This window comes from Petaurus breviceps, unplaced genomic scaffold (assembly GCF_028583685.1).
Source record: "Petaurus breviceps papuanus isolate PSGF00001 unplaced genomic scaffold, PetGlider_PUasm1.0 91133, whole genome shotgun sequence".
In the NCBI taxonomy this organism is placed as follows: Eukaryota; Metazoa; Chordata; class Mammalia; order Diprotodontia; family Petauridae; genus Petaurus; species Petaurus breviceps.
The window spans coordinates 257,843-275,641 of NW_027187419.1; the positions used below are offsets into that span (position 1 = coordinate 257,843).

Sequence of the window (17,799 nt, forward strand, 5' to 3'; positions counted from 1 at the left end):
TTTTTTTTTTTTTGTCCTTCCCTATTAATCCCTTCTTTTTTATCTTCCACCTACTAATGGATATTAGACTGTTTCTTGAATTGTTGCCTGGCTGCCAAAAAATAAAACTTTGTCAGCTTTTCCCTTAAGGGAGGTATCAGTCAAAAAGACCAAGAGGTGGCAAGGTAGAAAGTCTAGGATGGAGAAAATATCGGAGTGCTTCCTCTCCTCCTCTACCCCTTCTTTGCCAAGGGAGGGCACCATGGACATAACACTGAATATAAGACTATATTTTGATTAGTTTTGCTGAATTGTTTTTCCCCTTCTTTTTAATGATTTTAAGGGAAAGCTCACTAGGTGGGAGCAGGATTTATTCAGAAATTAAGGAAATATAAAAACAAAAGATATCAATAAGATATTTTTAAAAGAAAATACAATGGGGGCAGCTAGGTGGTGCAGTGAGTAAAGCGGCGGCCCCGGAGTCAGGAGGACCCGAGTTCGGTTCCAGCCTCAGACACTTAACACACACACACACACACACACACACACACACACACACAAAATACAATGATGACAATATTCTGACACAAAACTCTGCTTTACAGAAAACACTGAAGTTCTAGGACTCCCCACCCCAGCTCTAAGACTATAAAAATGAGAGTGATCCCCGTCTTTGAGTTTCCAGGCTGATGTGATATACCAGAGATAACTGGACTGAAGTCCATGTGAGTCCAGATATGACTCTGACGTACCAGGCCAGGAAATGATTTGGTATCAGAATGTTCAGAGAATTGCAATTCTTTCACATGGTCACTGATCTCGGACTCCTGGGAGAGGGAAAAAAATCATATAAATGAATGTACTACAAAAAATCTATAGCCATACCAACACAATCCAGAGAAAGGTTCTGTAATTATCTATAAAATTCAATTCAGTTCACAGTGGAAGTACACATATTTTGGTCTGTGGATTACTTCTGCCCAAAACTAAAAGAAATCTATCTGTCCTAGCCTGAATGATCCAGATAGTTGCATGTTTTCTCTACATAGCAACTGCCCCATTCTCCACACTTTAGATGAGCAGATCTAGTATGAATCTATCCACCATTAGTTCAATTCAAATCACCAAGCACATAATTAGGAGAAAGAGGTTTCTGAGACTATGGAAAAGTGACATAACCAGGTGTGGTGGGCAAGGACAGAGACTTGGGGGTAGGGTTCAAACCACAACTGTAAAGACAATGGGAAGGAAGGGAAATAGAGAGTGGGAGACAACCAGAGCATTAAGATCCCTGGAGGAACTAGATGAAAAACCAACTTCTGCTCTGAATTTCCAGTGCCAGCAAGCTTAAAGCCTGGCTCAGGATTTTACTGCCCTCCTGAGGCCTGGGAATATTTGTCACAATTAAGGGTGTTGGCTCTGTAGCTGTTTCTGCCAGTCTACTGAAGGTCTGCAAATGCATCTTCCTGCCTTGGTAATAAAGATGCAAGACTGAGATTTTGTAGCATGCTTACAAAAGTAGCAAGGAAGTGCCAGCAGGACTGCCCACATGAGAGGGTGACTTACTTCACTGACATCCAGTCTGCTCTCTGTTTTCGGCTCTGTCAGCTCCTTCTCTACTTCATTCATGACCTCTTTTTTCTCACAGTCCACCTTTCCAACCACCACTGGGTTTTCCAACTGCTTGTTGGTTGCTCCAGGACTTTCAACAGTCCCTGAGTTTACCACTCGAGTCATTCGTGGCCGGGAGGCCCCAGGGTCACCCTTCTCACTGTCTTCCTTGTCTGGGAGCCAAGCACTTGCCAGCTTCCCTCGTCGGCCTTCGCCATCTGCACTGCCCAGGCTGCTATCTACATCTCGGCTGAAGAGCTTGTTGGAAGTCCGGGGGCAGAGGATATCAGAACCCAGTGATGCTTCCTTCTTATCCTCTGGTTGGCTTCTTGGAGACTCCTAGGTAGCAAGTGGATAAATGTTTAAGGAAAAAAAAACTGCTGGGGGAAGTACAAAGAAAGGTTAAGATACTTAACAAAAGTCTAATGAATTCTATCAATAGTGAGTTAGATTCCTTCATTCATTCAACAAGCACATACTGAACACCAAATACTATGGGAGATGCAAAAAATAAAACATAGTCTTTGGCCCCAAAGAACTTAAAGTCTAATAAGGGAGATGGTACAAGTATACAAATGACTATCAATACTGATGCACATATATGCATATATACGTATATGTCTTGATATGTCATATAAAACTGTCACATATAATTGTTATATAAAAAGCAGAAACAAAGAGCTATGGAATTCTGAGGGTAAGAGAGATTACTTTCAGCTTAGGAGATCAGGAAAGGCTTCATTACAGAGAGAACATTTAAGCTATGCCTTGAGGGCTGAGTAGAATTTCAAAAGAAAGCTATAGGGAAAGTACCTTCCCAGTACAGCAAATAGCATAAGTTATAGGCAGAGAGGTCATGTTCAGGTCTTGTTTAAGGAATGGGGAGTAGTCAGCTTCAGGTAGGTAGAACCAATGTATAATGCAAATAATAGGAAGTAAGGCTGGAAAGGTAAGCTGAGATCAGATTCTAGAGGGCTTTGAAGACTAGGCAAAGGGGTTTAGGCTTTATTGTGCAGACAGTAGGAAACCAACAAAAGTTTTTGATCAGGGGAATGACATGATCAGAGTTTGATATAGGAAGATTAATCTGACAGCTGTATAAAACAAACTAGTGAGACCTCACACTCTGTGAAGGAAGGATACTGTGAACTATGGTAACAATATTAGGAATGGGGAAGATGGGATGGATGTGAGAAATACTACAAGACAAAACTAACACAACTCAGTACTTGCTTGCTGGAGAGGGGAATAAGGAAGAGAAAGGAGTCCAAAAAATGTATGAAGGTTTTCAGTCAAGGTACTTGGGAGGATGGTGGTACCATCCAGTGTCCCCAGTCCTAGACTATACTGCCTCCCACAAAAATGTAGGCCACCTAAAATGATGACCACAAAAGTGGGTTCACTCCCCTCAGGCAATACTCACCATCTATAACTTCTACCATAAAGGATCAAGCTGCCCCTGGGAGTATTGACACATTTCCTGGTCCCAGGCTCTGAGACAGAAGGTTATAAACAGACTCGGAAGTCAATATTTTTAAAAAGCACAATGCCTGAGAGTCACATGAAATTAAGAGATAAGTTGAGAGAGCCAGGATTTCCTTAGTATGTCTATTACCTTCACCCTACAAAGACCTACGTACATAGGCCTTCTTCATGAGTCGCTATGGCACACGTATACACAAAAAAAATCCCCTAACCAAGTGACCAACCTTCTGGTAATGAGCCTCCCAAGTTCAAACTAGGTTGGTCCTCATTTTCCCTTGCTGCACCTTTCTAGCCTTATCAGGGGTCTTACCTATCTGAACTTGAGCTCCAATGGCACAGCCTCTGAGAAACCAAGGTCACGTCCATACTACACTGAAACCTCAGAGGAAGACTTCAATGGTTGGTAAAAACAAAGTAAACCACCCAAATCAAGGGGATCTTGGGAAGCTTTGGGGACAGTGCTAAACAGGGGGATTTGACCTGAATGTGTGAGACTCTTTTCGCCCCCTAGTGGATCAGAATGTCTAGCATACTCTTTATGAAAGACTAGGACATTTAACAAATAATGGCCCATTGTGTTACTCTGGTGCCAACCTCAGCTATTACAGTGGGAAAGTGGGGGTGGGTGAGTCAAGGAAAACCAAGATAAAAGCCTGAATGAAGGCTAAATGAGGAGGGCAAGAAGGAGGGCAAGCATGGTGCTAATTTTGAGAATTTTTTTAACCTGAATTTTATATAGCCCTTTTTTTTCTTTCATTTCTTCCTCTATTGTCTCCAGGGGTGGTGGTTTCCACTTGCTTGGAGGTCTTCAAGCAGAAGTCAGACAACCTTTTGTATGATATTTTATAGGCCAGATTCCTTTGGTGCATGGGTCGGATGGCTGTATTGGCCACTGAGCTTCCTTCTAACTCTCAAGTCATGGGATACAATATGGAAATTCCTCCATAATGCAGATCAGTGGAGTCATCAGAAACTTACAATTTTAGAAAGCTGCCTGGGGGTACTGAGAAGTTAAGTGGCTAGCCCAGGGTCACACTGATGGTGTGCCTCCAAGGCAAAACTTAGACCCAGGTCTTTCTGATCCCAAAGATAGCCCTCAATCCACAACACTGTGCCCCATCTAGGTCTCCAAAACAGATTGTGCAACACACCTCTTCCTTCTCTCCTGAAAGAGAAGTATTAGGAATGTGTAATGCTGCACACACTATCAAACACAGTCACTGTGTGAGTCCGTTTTGATGAAAGGTTTTTCTTTGATACAAGAGAGGATTCAATGTGGGTTGGGGAGTAGCATAAGAAATAGCTGTGATATAAAAACAAAAGGCATCAATAAGCTATTTTTTTAACCTAGCCTATCTTTAGTAATTAGGTCTGAGTAAGGGCTTCTTGGGCTGTACCTAAAGAAATTCCACAGGCTCCAGAGAGGCCAAGATCTGGTGGTAGCATCTACCAAGAATTTATGAGGCTTGGGGCTTCATTAAGTAGACAACAGGTGTAGAAAAATCAACTAAAGATTTTTATTGCTGCATTCAAGGTTAGCTATTTACTGAGAAGTTTGGGGTGTGTTTTAATTCTAGGGGAAAAACACAAAGACCTAGGATCATGTCTTTTCGGTGTTTTTTCTTATTAGTCAAAAAAGTGAGTTAGGAAACTGTGATTTTAAAAGGCAGTAGAGACCCTGTCTTCTATGGCAGCTGAGAATGCACTCCCTAGTTCCCTGGACACCATCCCATACAGGATGCTGACCTTGGATGCTGAAGATGAAGCCCAATTCAAGTGCTATTTTCAATATGCAAACCTTACACTTGTCTGCCTCTAGTCAATCAAACCTGCCTCAGGTCCAATAACAGCATGAAAGTAAAAACCACACTTGGAAATGGGGCCAGTTCAAGCTCTCCTGGGCTCACACTGACAGCAGAGGGAGGGGTAGTTTTCATCCCATAAAACATTCACAATAACATGCTTGTGCCACTGATTTGAACAACTCTGATGAGAGGTTTTAAGACTTTGTAGTTCTCTGCCCTGAATGTTCAATCAAACAAGAAGCAAAAAATCACTGGAGAGCAAATTAAACAACAAACACAAAAAAGGAACTTAGAACTTATGCAGTGTTTTCCATCTAAGGATAATAACTGTTCACTAACCCCAAAGGTACTGCTTGTAGCTCCTGCATCTTATTAATAAGCCAACACAGAATAAAGAGTGTATATGATGACACTCTTATGATACCCAAAGGGTTGTATGGGAGATGAGACTCAGGAGTCATGAGCGGTACATTAGCTGCCACTAAATTCTTCCTGATCCAGAAGAGAAATGAATGGATAGAAGAGTGTGTATGTGTGTATAAGTACACATAAGTTACATTGTATGTGTACATACACATATGTGTGTGTGTGTGTGTGTGTGCGCTTTCTACTATGGTAGACCACAGCCAGGAAAGTTCCTAGACAACTCCACCCAGAAGCAAAACCTGACATTATCAAGGGGGAAGGAAATGGGAATGTTCGTGTAGACGGTATACAGCTCTTCTAACTTCTCCATGCCAGCTGAATTTTTCAAAGGTCTGAGAAAGGTTCTGCTCCTCAGGGTAATAAACTTCTTGTGGAAGGCAACCTAAACCCAAGGATTCATGACAGGGCATCATTACCCTGGGTTTGAGTTTATTACCCTGAGGAGTGGTATGCTGTTTTAAGGAGCAAAATGTTTCTTGAGAGCTGATTAAGTCAGAAGATATCAGATACAAGGAGATTTCTCAAAACTAAGCCTTTTCCATTATATCAGGGATTTGTAAATCACAGAATCTCTCTATACTAGATGACTGGATTAAACTCATTCTATCCAATCTGTAATTCTGGATCCTCATACAGCAAGGGTTACTAAGCAAGTAATTCAGAAATTCAGAAAACCTGACTTTCTAAATGTTTCCCTCATGAAGTATAGCATTGGTCTTAAAGACAGAAAATCAGGTTTCACTTCTCAGTTTCTCCATTAATTAAGTAGCCCCAAACAAGTCATTTAATGTCTAAACCTTCCTCACAGGGTTCTTATGAGACAAGTACTTTGTAAATCTTATAGCATAATACAACAGTAAGTTATTACTATTATGTTATACTGAGACTAAAATTAATATAAGCTGGAATCCACCACCAAACATACTGACAACAGAAAGAGGTGGGCAGTGAGGCCTCCTGTGCGTCAGGGGTTCCCCTAAAATGGAATTAAATATTTTTTGCAGAGAAACACCATGTAGATAACTTTACATACAGATAAAGGAGAGCAGAGTGCTTTCACAAATTTCTGCTTCCATTTCATTCCCCATCCTCATCTCACTAAAACCAAGAACATGGACTCCTAAGACATGAAGCTTCTGAACGCAAGCTGCCTGACTTCCTGTGCTTTGGGGGCTGTGTGGAAAATGCTGCCTTACTCTCTGTTCAGCACAGTTTTGTTCTCTAGTCACCAATGCCTGTTCCTTTTCCTTCCTCCTTTGTCACAGCCCCAGGTTCTGGAGCATTTCTAAGCAAGTTTGTGCTATGGTTGCAGAAAAAGCCTCGCCATCTGCATGCAGAGGGAGGTAATGCCTCTAAGACACACTCCAAGAATATCTAACACACTCCCCCCCAAGAGAGATGACAGCTTCAATGCCTGCAGGTCCCTTTCCTCCTGCCCAGAGCACAAAGGTAGGAAGTTCCTAGAATCAACAGAGAACAAAAGGAAAAGAAGCAGGGGAGAAAATCCTAGAAAATAGTGTTTGTGCATGGATCCTACCCTGGGAGTTAGCAGCCTTCTTCTTCCTTCCCACTGGGCCTGTAGTCAGTCCAATTTATTTTCCACGCTTCCTCCCCTGCCCAGTTAGTCTCAATTCTTTATACTTCTCCCCAGTGTTGTTAGCACCTTCAAATCACACTGACATCATCACATCTTAGTCTAAAGTCCTGGCTTCCTCAACTTTGATCTGCAGATGGGATTTTCACTGACCCAACATGCTGTCTGCTCCTCTTACCCTGCTGCCTCCCCCTTTCCTCACATTCATTCCCAACATCTATTTCATTAATCTTTTCCTTTTGATTCTGTAGTAAGACTAGAGATGGGTTGAAAGCTGTAAGCAGGAGAGAAGGAAGGAGGGTGGCCAGGGAGGAGGAAAGGGAGAGAGACAGAGACAGAGATAGAGAGAGGGAGAGAGAGAGAGTATGCAAGAGAGAAAGAATCTGAGAGAGGAGAGAAAACAAGAAAGAAAGAGAGAGAGAGAGAGAGAGAGAGAGAGAGAGAGAGAGAGAGAGAGAGAGAGAGAGAGAGAGAGAAATGAATGCTGCTGCCTTCCTACTGCCACCTCATGGAATGACAAGCAAAATATCACCAACAGTCAAAGAAAGGACCAACCAACCTGCAGTCAAGGACTCTGGAGTCCTATTTCCTTAGAAATAGGAAAGAGTGAAGAGAGCAAAGTAACTCCCCACCCCCCTGGGCTTCAAAGGAAACTCATCAGATACTTACAACTGATGACCCCCTCACCTCTCCACATGTCACATTTGTTGCTCATGTGTAATGGGGTTTTGGGGATCTTCTATGGGAGGTACCCCTGTGAAGAAAGGATTCACTTTCTACTCTCCATAATTCCCCATATCTAACCAGTTGCCATGTTCTTTCCCTTCTACCTCCACATTATCCCAATAATCCATCCCTTCCCTTCACTCACTCACTCAGTTACCAAACTATTTCAGGCCATCATTACCTGTCCCCTAGATTACAGGAACAATCTACTACATGGTCTCCTTGACTGCAACCTCCCCAGACACAGTTGCTAAAGTCATATTTCTAAAGCACAGGCATGATCATGTCATGCCCTTCCTTGCTCAAGAAGCTATTTACCTCTGGAGTCAAATACAAACTTCTTTGTTTAACACTTAAAACCCTTCATAAGCTTGCTCCTGCTTGTCTTTACAGGCTGATTTCACAGAACACCCCCTCACACATTCTAAGTCACAGACACCCTGAAGTCCTTGCTATTCTCATAACCAACCTTCCATCTCCCACCTGTGGGCACCTGTGTGTCTTTGTACAGGCTGGGATCCCCCACTGGGACACTTTCTACTCACCTCCGTCTCCTGGAATTCCTCATTACCTCCAAGTGCTTTCTCCTACACAAGGCATATGTGGAGTCACCTGAGTAGTAATGCTCACCTTCTCTGAAATTACTTTTTATTTAAACAGCTGCATCACATGCATGTTTTGAGTTTATCTGTACACATATTATTTCCCCCTCCCTCCCATCCTATAGCCCACTAGAATGTATTCTCCTTAAAGAGCTGAATTGTTTTTGTCTTCTGTATCTCCAGTGCCTAGCACAGAGTAGGCACTTTACAAAAGCTTGAGGAACTAAACTGAATTCCAGAAGGGGATGGATGAGATGACTTCAGGGTTCTCTTCCAGTTCTAAGATACAAGATTCTAAAAAATCTTCCATCAATGTGAAAGTTCGGAAACAATCAAGGATCTGTTTAAAGAGACTCCCTAGCTCATGAATGAAGTAACTATCAATTAACAAGAAACCCAAAAGGAACCTAGCCAGCACACACCAGGGTCTTCATTAGACCAAATAACAGCGATGACCAAGCACCCATATTCATGTAAAGGCCATCTGTCCAGGTACCATTTCTGTCCCAGAGCTTTAGCTCAGAGACATCCAGGAAATAGTGCCAGGTCAAAGAGGAATTAAGAGATTCAATACAATCCAACAAATATTTGCTAACGGTCATCTGCTATGTGCCAAGCAATGTGCTAACAGCAATGGGGAAGCAAAGACAAACATGAAATAATCCCCTCTCTTGAGGAAATGAGAGGAAACAATACAGATAGAGGAAAATAAATAAATGTATGCAGCACTTTAAAGCTGGCAAAACACTTTACACACATCCTCTCACCGATCCCCACAACAACCTTATGAGGTAAGTGCTACAGATATGACCCTCAGGGGCAGAAGTCTAAGGATGAGAAGAGTTAAGTGACTTGCCCAAGGTCATACAATGTCTAAGGCAGGATTTAAACCTGTCTTCCTGATTCCAAGTCCAACACTCTTCGCCATACTATCTCTCCAAAAAACAAACAAACAAAAAAAAAACCAAGATACATAAAAAGCATAATAAATACAAAATAAAAAGTTGTTAAATACAAGGCCGTTTTGGAGGGATACTGTCAAACTGGACCAATGTGTTAATTTTACAGAACTGTGGGGTTATTTTTTTTCCACTTTTTATTCTTTGTTATAAGAAGTGGACCTCTGCAGAGAGGTGAGGGAGGGATAGACTTAAAAATTAAGGTGGTGTAAAAAAGAAGAGATATTAATTGATTTCCCTCCCACCTCAATTTAAAAAGGTCACAGCCTGAGAGAGAAATCTCAGGGTTCTGGATCATGGAAGTCAAACAGTTATGAGTGATGATGGGATCAAAGTCATGTACAGGTGACATAGAATAAAGGTACAGGTCATGGGAGTTGGGGAAATGAAATAGAAGATGAGGGTATTTGAGGGGGTCGTCAGCAGGTGCATTACAGGCCCCTAGTATGAGGGCAGGGGGTAGGGTATAAAGAAAACTTTGAGCCAGATGGTAAACTCCTAGAAAAAGAAGAGAGAATGGCCTGGGGGCCAGTTAATAGTCACCAGGATCAAGACAGGGCAATAGTTCTGGATGGAGTGAACCCCAAAGGAGAAGAGGTTGCTGAGTTAGTGTCAGAGGAATGGCTGGTAAGTGGTTGGGAAAAGTAAGGAATATGCTTAGTGCTGCTCCTGGCCTAGCACACTGGAGGCACGCAGGAAGATCCTGGAGCACTGGAGAGAGTGACCAGAGACTCAGCATCTTCTGGGGGAGAGTCAAGTTTTTAAAGTGCGAGAAGATGGAAGAAGTATTTCAGGAAGAATTATTTCTAAGACAAAAGGCAGCTTGTTGGCTGATAAAAACACAAACACAAAGGGGTGTTTGTGGTAGAAGGAGAGGGATGGTGCTGGCCCCCTTCTCTGCTAGCCCAGTTTTCTTTCTACCTCTCTGCTCCTTCTCTGCCTCTTCCACCCCCTAAAAATAAGGCTATTACCAAAAGTTTCATTTTCTCTCCAATCTCTCTCCTTTGGAGATCTGGTTCATTCCCATCATTACAACAATGACCTCTGAAAATGACTCCCACATCTACATTTCTAGTCCCAACTTCTGTCCTGAGCACTAGTTCCTTGCTGTCAGCTACCTGCTAAATATCCCCAATCTGCTGTTCTCCCAACACCTCAAACTTAAAATCATTACTGGGTTCATAAAGCTTAAAACCAGAAGGGGCTTTAAGAGATCATCTAACAAAAGGATTTGTTCTAAGAAGTCTGGATTCAGTCAAAGGGCCACACTTGAGGACCTACAGGGCAACATGTGGCCTCAAGGTCACAAGTTTCTCATTTAGAGATTAAGAAACTAAGGCCCAGAGAGGGGGTGACTTGCCCAGAATCACAGAGGTATTAAGAGGGCAAGGGTCAAATCCAGGTCCTCTGACTTCCAATTTGTTGAGCCTTCTATTACTCTTGATTTTCCCTTTTTCTGTGCTTAGCACAATTCATAGAACAGAGTAAGCCCCTCCCTATTTTGATCAATGACTCCACCATTTCCCCAGGCACAAAGCCTCAGAGTCATCCTTGACTATACCTCTCCCCAGACATAAACACCCTCTCATCCAACTAATTGCCAAAACCTATTTATTCTAATTCAATGTCTCAAATCTGTCCCCCTCCTTTCCATTCTCTCTGCTTTTAAAAATCTTCATTATCAAGACACAGCAGCTTTCTAATCAGTTTCTCTGCCTCTATCTAATCTTCCCTTACCTTTGTGCCTCAGAAAAACTGAACTACTCACCAGCATCTAAACAGTCTGAGTTTTCCCACCTGTGTCTTGTCTTATGCTATTCCTTCCACCTACAATGTCATCTCTACCTGTGAAAACTCTACACATTTTTCAAGGTCTGGCTCCCTCTACAGGATGTTTCCTGATTGCCCCTTGACACAAAATTGGGGGTAATCTCTCCTCTAAACTCTGCATATTTTGTTTGTACCTTTCTGACAGAGAAGTGCATTTTGCCTCCTCCCATCAGTTCTTTGTGGGCTCTTTGAGGCCAAGAACTATGTCAATCATATTAATATTTTCCCTAGGAACCAGCATGGTATATTATACTTTTTTTTTTTACTAGACCTATGATATAATCAAACTAGGGAGCTCCTAGTGAGAGATATACTCTACTGATGTAAGTCAGAACCTTGGAATCTGACAGTGATGGCCAGGGCACTAAGAGGTTAAATGACTTGTCCAGGGTCACACTGTGTCAGGTCTTCCTAACTCTCTCTCTGTCCACCATGCCATGCTGCCTCTAATCCCATACAGAGTAGGAACAAAACAAAGTATTTGTTGAGTGAATGGACAAAAAGATCCCCTCCCCCCCTTAGCTTAATTAGCCCACTTCTCTCCACACTCTCCCCCATCATTCCCTCACTAGCACTTCAACAGGACTGAGAAGAAATGATCTTTCCTCCAGGCACACTTCCAGCATAACACAACGGAGCTTTAGAAGGAGAGGACAGTCCAGGACCGGAAATCTGCCTTAAGGGAAATGTCAACCTTACCTCATAATCAAAAGTGTCCCCTAGGACTCCAATATCCAGGTGCAGATTCTTGAGGAACCCAGTTGTGCTTCGGAGGCTCTGAAAAGGGAGTGAACAAAAAAAGACCTATTGAGACTAAGGAGTGGAGGAGGAAGTAAAGAAGGGAGGAAGGTGGGAGGAGGGCCATTACTGTGGCAAGAAGGGAACAGGAACCTCTAGAGGATGAATGGGCAAGACACCCAGTCAAACAACCTTGCCAACAGCCACCTGTCCAAGATGAACAGTAATGCTGTCTTGGGCAGACGGCTAAAAAGCTGATGTTGGCTGTTCTACTGTATGCGTTCTTGTGAGAAGGACAACCTAAAAGCAATGGGCTAACTCGTGATGACAAGGAGAGGTTGCCTACATTACCTGATTATCACTCTCCTCCTCTTCATTGGTCTCCTCCCCAAGAGCCAGCAGGCTACGAGGGTTCTTCTCGTGGATGGAGCCCAGAAGATTCTTGGTGTGGGTAGAAGTCTTGGGGCCTTGTGAAAGCTAAAAAATGAGAGAAAGGAGCACCCAAAGGAAATTAAGAGTTGAAAGACTGGGAATGGAAAACACATCCACGCTAAGAGCCTCCCAGGTGAGATCCAGTGCTGTGACCACAATGTGCCCTGTTGCAAAGCTTCTCCCCACACAACACAGATCCATAGCATCTCCCAAGACTTAAGCAGAGACCATCTTCCTTTGGTGCTCTCTTTCCCCAAACCTACTGCAATCCAAAACCTGGTCTTTTAGGGAAGCAAAGCAACTGGTACTAGCTGAGAGACGCAGTCTGATGCCCAGGAAAGAGCACAAATTCAAGCCAAAAAGGAAGCAGTGGGATCTAATGACCCAACTCTTAGTCACCATCATAGCTCCATCATTGAATCACTGTGCAACTTCAGACAAATCTTAACCTCACTCAAGATTCCAATTTGAAAACTAGAGAGAACAGGGGGCAGGTAGGTGGTGCAGTGAGTAAAGTGCCAGCCCCAGAGTCAGGAGGACCCGAGTTCGGTTCCAGCCTCAGACACTTAATACCCACACAAAAAAACTAGCCATGTAACCTTGGGCAAGTTACTTAACCCCAACTGCCCTCCAAAAAGGCAAAAAAAAAAAAAAGAAAGAAAGAAAACTAGAGAGAACAACCCCCGCCCTACCCTTTCTTTCAAGGGACTAAAGAAGGACTGAATAAACCAAAATACCCCATTGGGAACTATTAAAGAAGGGCCATGCAAACTTTGCTTGGCGTTACTCAGAAACAACTATCTGGGTGTCTGCTTTCATATATCTGCAACCAACATCACATTTCTTGTATGAGGGTAATCCTCAGACAATGACAAGAACCATTTATGTATAACCTATTCTATCTAGCATAAGGCATAGCACCACGTTGCTGAGCAAATGATTAATACTAGTGGTAATTATGTGCTCTCTGGTTTCTTGGGTTTCTCTACTATATGCAGATAACTCCAAAATCTATCCAATTTCAATGTCTTACCTGATCTCCAGGCCCACATTTCTAACTGACAGTACATATTATATTATAATTAAATAATTATATTATTATATACATATTATATATATATATATATATTATATATATAAGTTCAACATTTCTATAACCTAAAACATCTCCCTACCTCTATAAGCAACTCTCCTATCCAGCTATTCAGTTTTCTCACTTCTCTTAAAGGCATCCACCTTCTCCCATTGTATGTGACCTTGACACCATCTCTGACTCTTCCCTTTCCTTTACCCCTTGCATCCACTCACAGTTAACAAATCTTACAAGTTCTTCCTTTCCAATGCATCTCACATGGCCCACTCTATGCAGACAGTTCTAACCAAGTCTCTCTTGACTCCTCAGCTATTTTTTCACATACTAGAACCCTGACTCTGGCTTTCTAGATCTGAAATGATAACTAAATCAATACTGTCAATGATGCTGGGATAGATGCGTCAACCTATGACATACCTATTGCTCATATGTTGCATCATATGGCTCCACTCAGCATGCCAGTTACTTTCCAAACACAAAGACACCTCCCTGGCTACCTCTGAGATCTATGTGTTATCTCCCCCTACTAGAATGTAAGCTCCTTGAGGACAAGAGCTATCTCATTTCTGCATTTGTATTCCTAGCTATTAGCTCAGTCCTTGGCATACAGAAAGCATTTAATATAGAAATGCTTTTTCATTCATTCTCAATTTGTCCCTCTCTTTTTCTACCACCATCTTAGTCCTGACCTTTATGACCTCATATCTATTTACAAATCACTATCAGTGTCATAGGTAGAACCATGACCCCTTGTTCTCTCCTACCAATTCATCCTAGACATGTCTATTAGATTAGCCTTCAAAAAATATAATTTTCTTTATGTCCCTTTCTCACTTAAAAACTTACAATGGCTCCCTGAGGGTAGATAAAGTCCAAATTTCTCCTCCTGGCATTACAAAGCCATTCTTCATCTTCCCTATCTTGCCTTACTGTCCAGTACTCCTTCACATGAATCCTTCACTACAGCCTGGCAGGTCATCTTATGTCCCCTGAAAATACTAAAGTCATTCTCACCTCCCTGTCACTGCTCATGCTCTTCCTGCCATCTGGAACAGCTTACCCCTCTCTTTCATCCAAATCCTACTAATCCTTCAAGACGGAGACTCCATCCCACCACCTCCACAAAGCCTCCCCTAATGATTACAATCCACACTGATCTTTCTCTCCTCCAACTCCTATTGCATTAATTGCCTGCATCATCCAAGTATCAGATGCCATATTGTTTTGTTTTCTAATTGTTTATAGATCACAATTCAGAACAGTATTAGATACTGCCTCATTTCCCAATTGCTTCATATGCATATGTCTTGTTTTCCCAACTAAACAGTGAGCTCCCTGAAGGCACAGACTGTGTCCTGTATTTTTATTTCCCTGTACTGTGTCTGCCATGGTACCGAATACACAGTAGGAGCTATTGGTTGAATTCATCCACCTCCCCATAGCAACCACATAGACAAAGGAGAGAGCTTTTACCAAGGCAGTTTCCAAAGGCTGAGGAGATTCCACTGAACTTCCCAAGTTCATACTCATGGATGAACGTAAGGTTGGGGCCGAGGTATCCACGAGACTGCGTAACGGAGCAAGGCCTCCCACAGGTACATGAACTGGAGCTAAGGAAGAACCCAGGGCCTAGGCAACACAAAACACCTTGTCATATAACCTAATAAACCATGTGGCTCCAGGAATGCTGGAGACAGATATAAAAAAAATAAAAAAACAAAACCTCTACATTCTGCCCACTCAAATTTAAATCACCTCTGTTCAGAGGCTGCCAATGAAAAATGACATTTAAAAATTAATGTTATAGGGGTGGCCAGGTGGCTCAGCGAGTAAGAGCACCAGCCCCAGTGTCAGGATGACCTGGGGGATCAAATCTGGGCTCAGATACTCAGCACTACACCCAGAAATAACTGGCCATGTAACCTTGAGCAAGTTACTTAACCCCAATTGCTTAAAAAAAAAAATTAACGTTATGTTGAGAGCACTGAGAAATAACAGGCTGACTTCCTGGTCCCCTTATCTCTTCTGCTGGTCAATATTAGCAGGACTTATTCATTTGGCAGATTTTACCTGGGACTATTCTCCTTTCTGCTCACTGAGGAGAATGTGAAAGAAGTCATACAAAAGGGTATGATCTCTCTACCTGAAACAGAGATGAAGTGGCTCACTTACTCTTCCCCTGCTGGCTGTGCCAGCTTTCAGAAATGCCAGCCAAGGGCCAGGGAGGCTGCCTAATCTAAAGGAAACAACACTGGAGGAGGAGTCCAAAGACCCAGGGTCAGATGACACCCCCAGCTCTTACCCCCCCGTGACTTTGTGCAAGGCATTTAACATCTGTGAACCTCAATGTCTTCACATACAAAATGGGGGCACCACTCATCCTGCCTACCTCACAGGATGGACGTGTGGTACAAAGAGCAGGAGGAAACCTGGCCCTTAATCCTGCTGGTTACCCATGGGACAACTCTCTGGGTCTGTAAAATGAGGAGTTTGCTCCTTCCAGCTCCATGATTCCCCATCCCTCTCAGTTCTAGTGTTTTCCCTCTGTTGATTATTTCCTATTTACTTTGTACGTAGCTTGTTTGTGCACAGTAGCTTGCACACCACCTCCCCCATTAGACTGTGAGCCCCTCAAGGGCAGGGACTTTCTTTTGCCTTTCTTTGTATCACAGGTGTTTAGCAGTACCTGGCATATAGCCAGTGCTGAATAAAAGCTTACTGACTGACTATTAATGCTAAATGAAGTAATAAATGTGAAAATACTTTTTCAATTGTTACACGTGGAAGGTCAAATTACCATCATCATTATATGAATAATAATCATTATTAGGGCCTGTCAAGAGTAAGGTTTTATGGGGCAGCTAGGTGGCACAGTGAATAAAGCACCAGCCCTGGAGTCAGCAGGACCTGAGTTCAAATCCGACCTCAGACACTTAACACTTAGCTGTACGACCTTGGGCAAGTCACAATCCCAAATGCCCTGCCTTCCCCCCTCAAAAAAAAAAAAAAAGAGTAAGGTTTTATAAATGGCAATGCTGTCATGATTCTAGAGATAGTTCTTAAAAATCTTTACTTCGTCCTTTCCCTAGTCGTTTGGGCCTTCTAAGTGCAAAGAGTCTAAGCACAGAGAAGGAGATGCAGAAAGGGTCCAGTTTAGAAAGCCCAGACAACTGATGGTAACAGACAAATTTCCTCCACTCCTCCCCACACAGACTCAAGGGAGCCAAGGACTGAAGCATCTGGGACCAAAACATCTGCTTTCCTTTGCAGAGAACCATTTCTGAACAGAAAGGACAAGAGGGGCTCTTGTCTAAAGAAGTAAGATATGTAAGATGAAAGACCACCTAAGAACTAACCTGGGTGAACAGGTGAGGCCGCTGCACGATACCTCATGATAGGGGAGTAAGAGAAGAGGACATAGCAAAGCTTTTCCTGATGTGATAGGAGAGCAAGCTTGGACCTGTGCCTCCTGGCTCCCCTCCCTCCAATCAGTTCCAGTGTGTCAGCAAGCAAAATTCTCCCCGCGTTGTATTTATGGAAAATTACAGACTCCTAGCATGGGTAATTCGCTTTCATGCTGGGGATTGGGAGAAGGAGACAGGCACGCTGAGGTCTTTGTTCTCCCGAGCCTTTACCAAATCAGTGGTTATCGGGGAAATTACACATTCTTGGCCCCTAGCTAATTATGTTCTACAGATGGCCATTAACTGTGAGTGTGGGGCTTTGGGTAGCTGTCCTTCAGAGAGGATAAACTTGCTGCCATTGGGCTAATTAAAACTTCCAGGATAATCTGCAGCTTTATCCGATATTTATAGTCCTAGAGTAGTTATTAGCAGCTAACGGAGCACTAATGCATGCCAGCAATTAGGAACCGGAGGCAGCAATTGGGTGAAGTCACAGCTGGGCAGCAACAAGAGGGTAACCAGGCAAATTCAAGCCCACTCTGTCCCACACTCTTAGTCTATTTGATTTCTTCTGGATTAGTGTGAATCTCTCTGATTTGGGGGCAAACATCCCTGTCCCTTGGTGGTGCCTACTCTATGGAAAGAAGGGAAGCCACAAAAGAAAGGCTCCCTCTTTGTTCCCCCTAGCTGTTGCCACCAGAGTCTAGGACCAGGAGGAGGCCATTCACACCATTTTCTGATGCAGAAAACTAAGATCAGGGGTAGATGGGAGATTTCTGGGTTCTAAAGGACACCCAGGAAATATGCTAACTCCCTGGTGTTGCAGGATATCAGGCAAGTGACCTAACTTATCTGATGCTGTAGGATGAGCACACAATTTTAAAATGATTCCTCTTTCCCATCTCAATTATTTAAAGTCCCAAAGTGACCATCTGCTAGAGAAGTTTCCCCACATTCTAGAAATACACCCACTCATTCCTTTCTGGTATGCCAGGGCCAGAAGTAACAATTCACCTTTGGCCATACATACTGGCCTATTTATCTTCAAAACATCTGTGTGCTAGCACTAAGTACTGAGGGAAAGGCAACCTTGGTTGCCATCTCATGGGAGACCA

General features: G+C 42.9%; 1 protein-coding gene across 2 annotated transcripts in view; it reads right to left on the minus strand.

Moving 5' to 3' along the window:
* Window positions 1–17,799, minus strand: part of CEP164 (centrosomal protein 164) — an 81,189-nt gene that overhangs the window by 49,028 nt on the left and 14,362 nt on the right. For both annotated transcript variants that reach the window (XM_069080637.1, XM_069080636.1), the window contains exons 5-9: window positions 14,754–14,909; window positions 12,107–12,232; window positions 11,717–11,794; window positions 1,546–1,929; window positions 732–806 (exon numbers count right to left, since the gene is read on the minus strand). In XM_069080637.1, coding sequence (XP_068936738.1) covers window positions 732–806; window positions 1,546–1,929; window positions 11,717–11,794; window positions 12,107–12,232; window positions 14,754–14,909 — 819 coding nt within the window. The remainder of the gene's footprint in view (window positions 1–731; window positions 807–1,545; window positions 1,930–11,716; window positions 11,795–12,106; window positions 12,233–14,753; window positions 14,910–17,799) is intronic.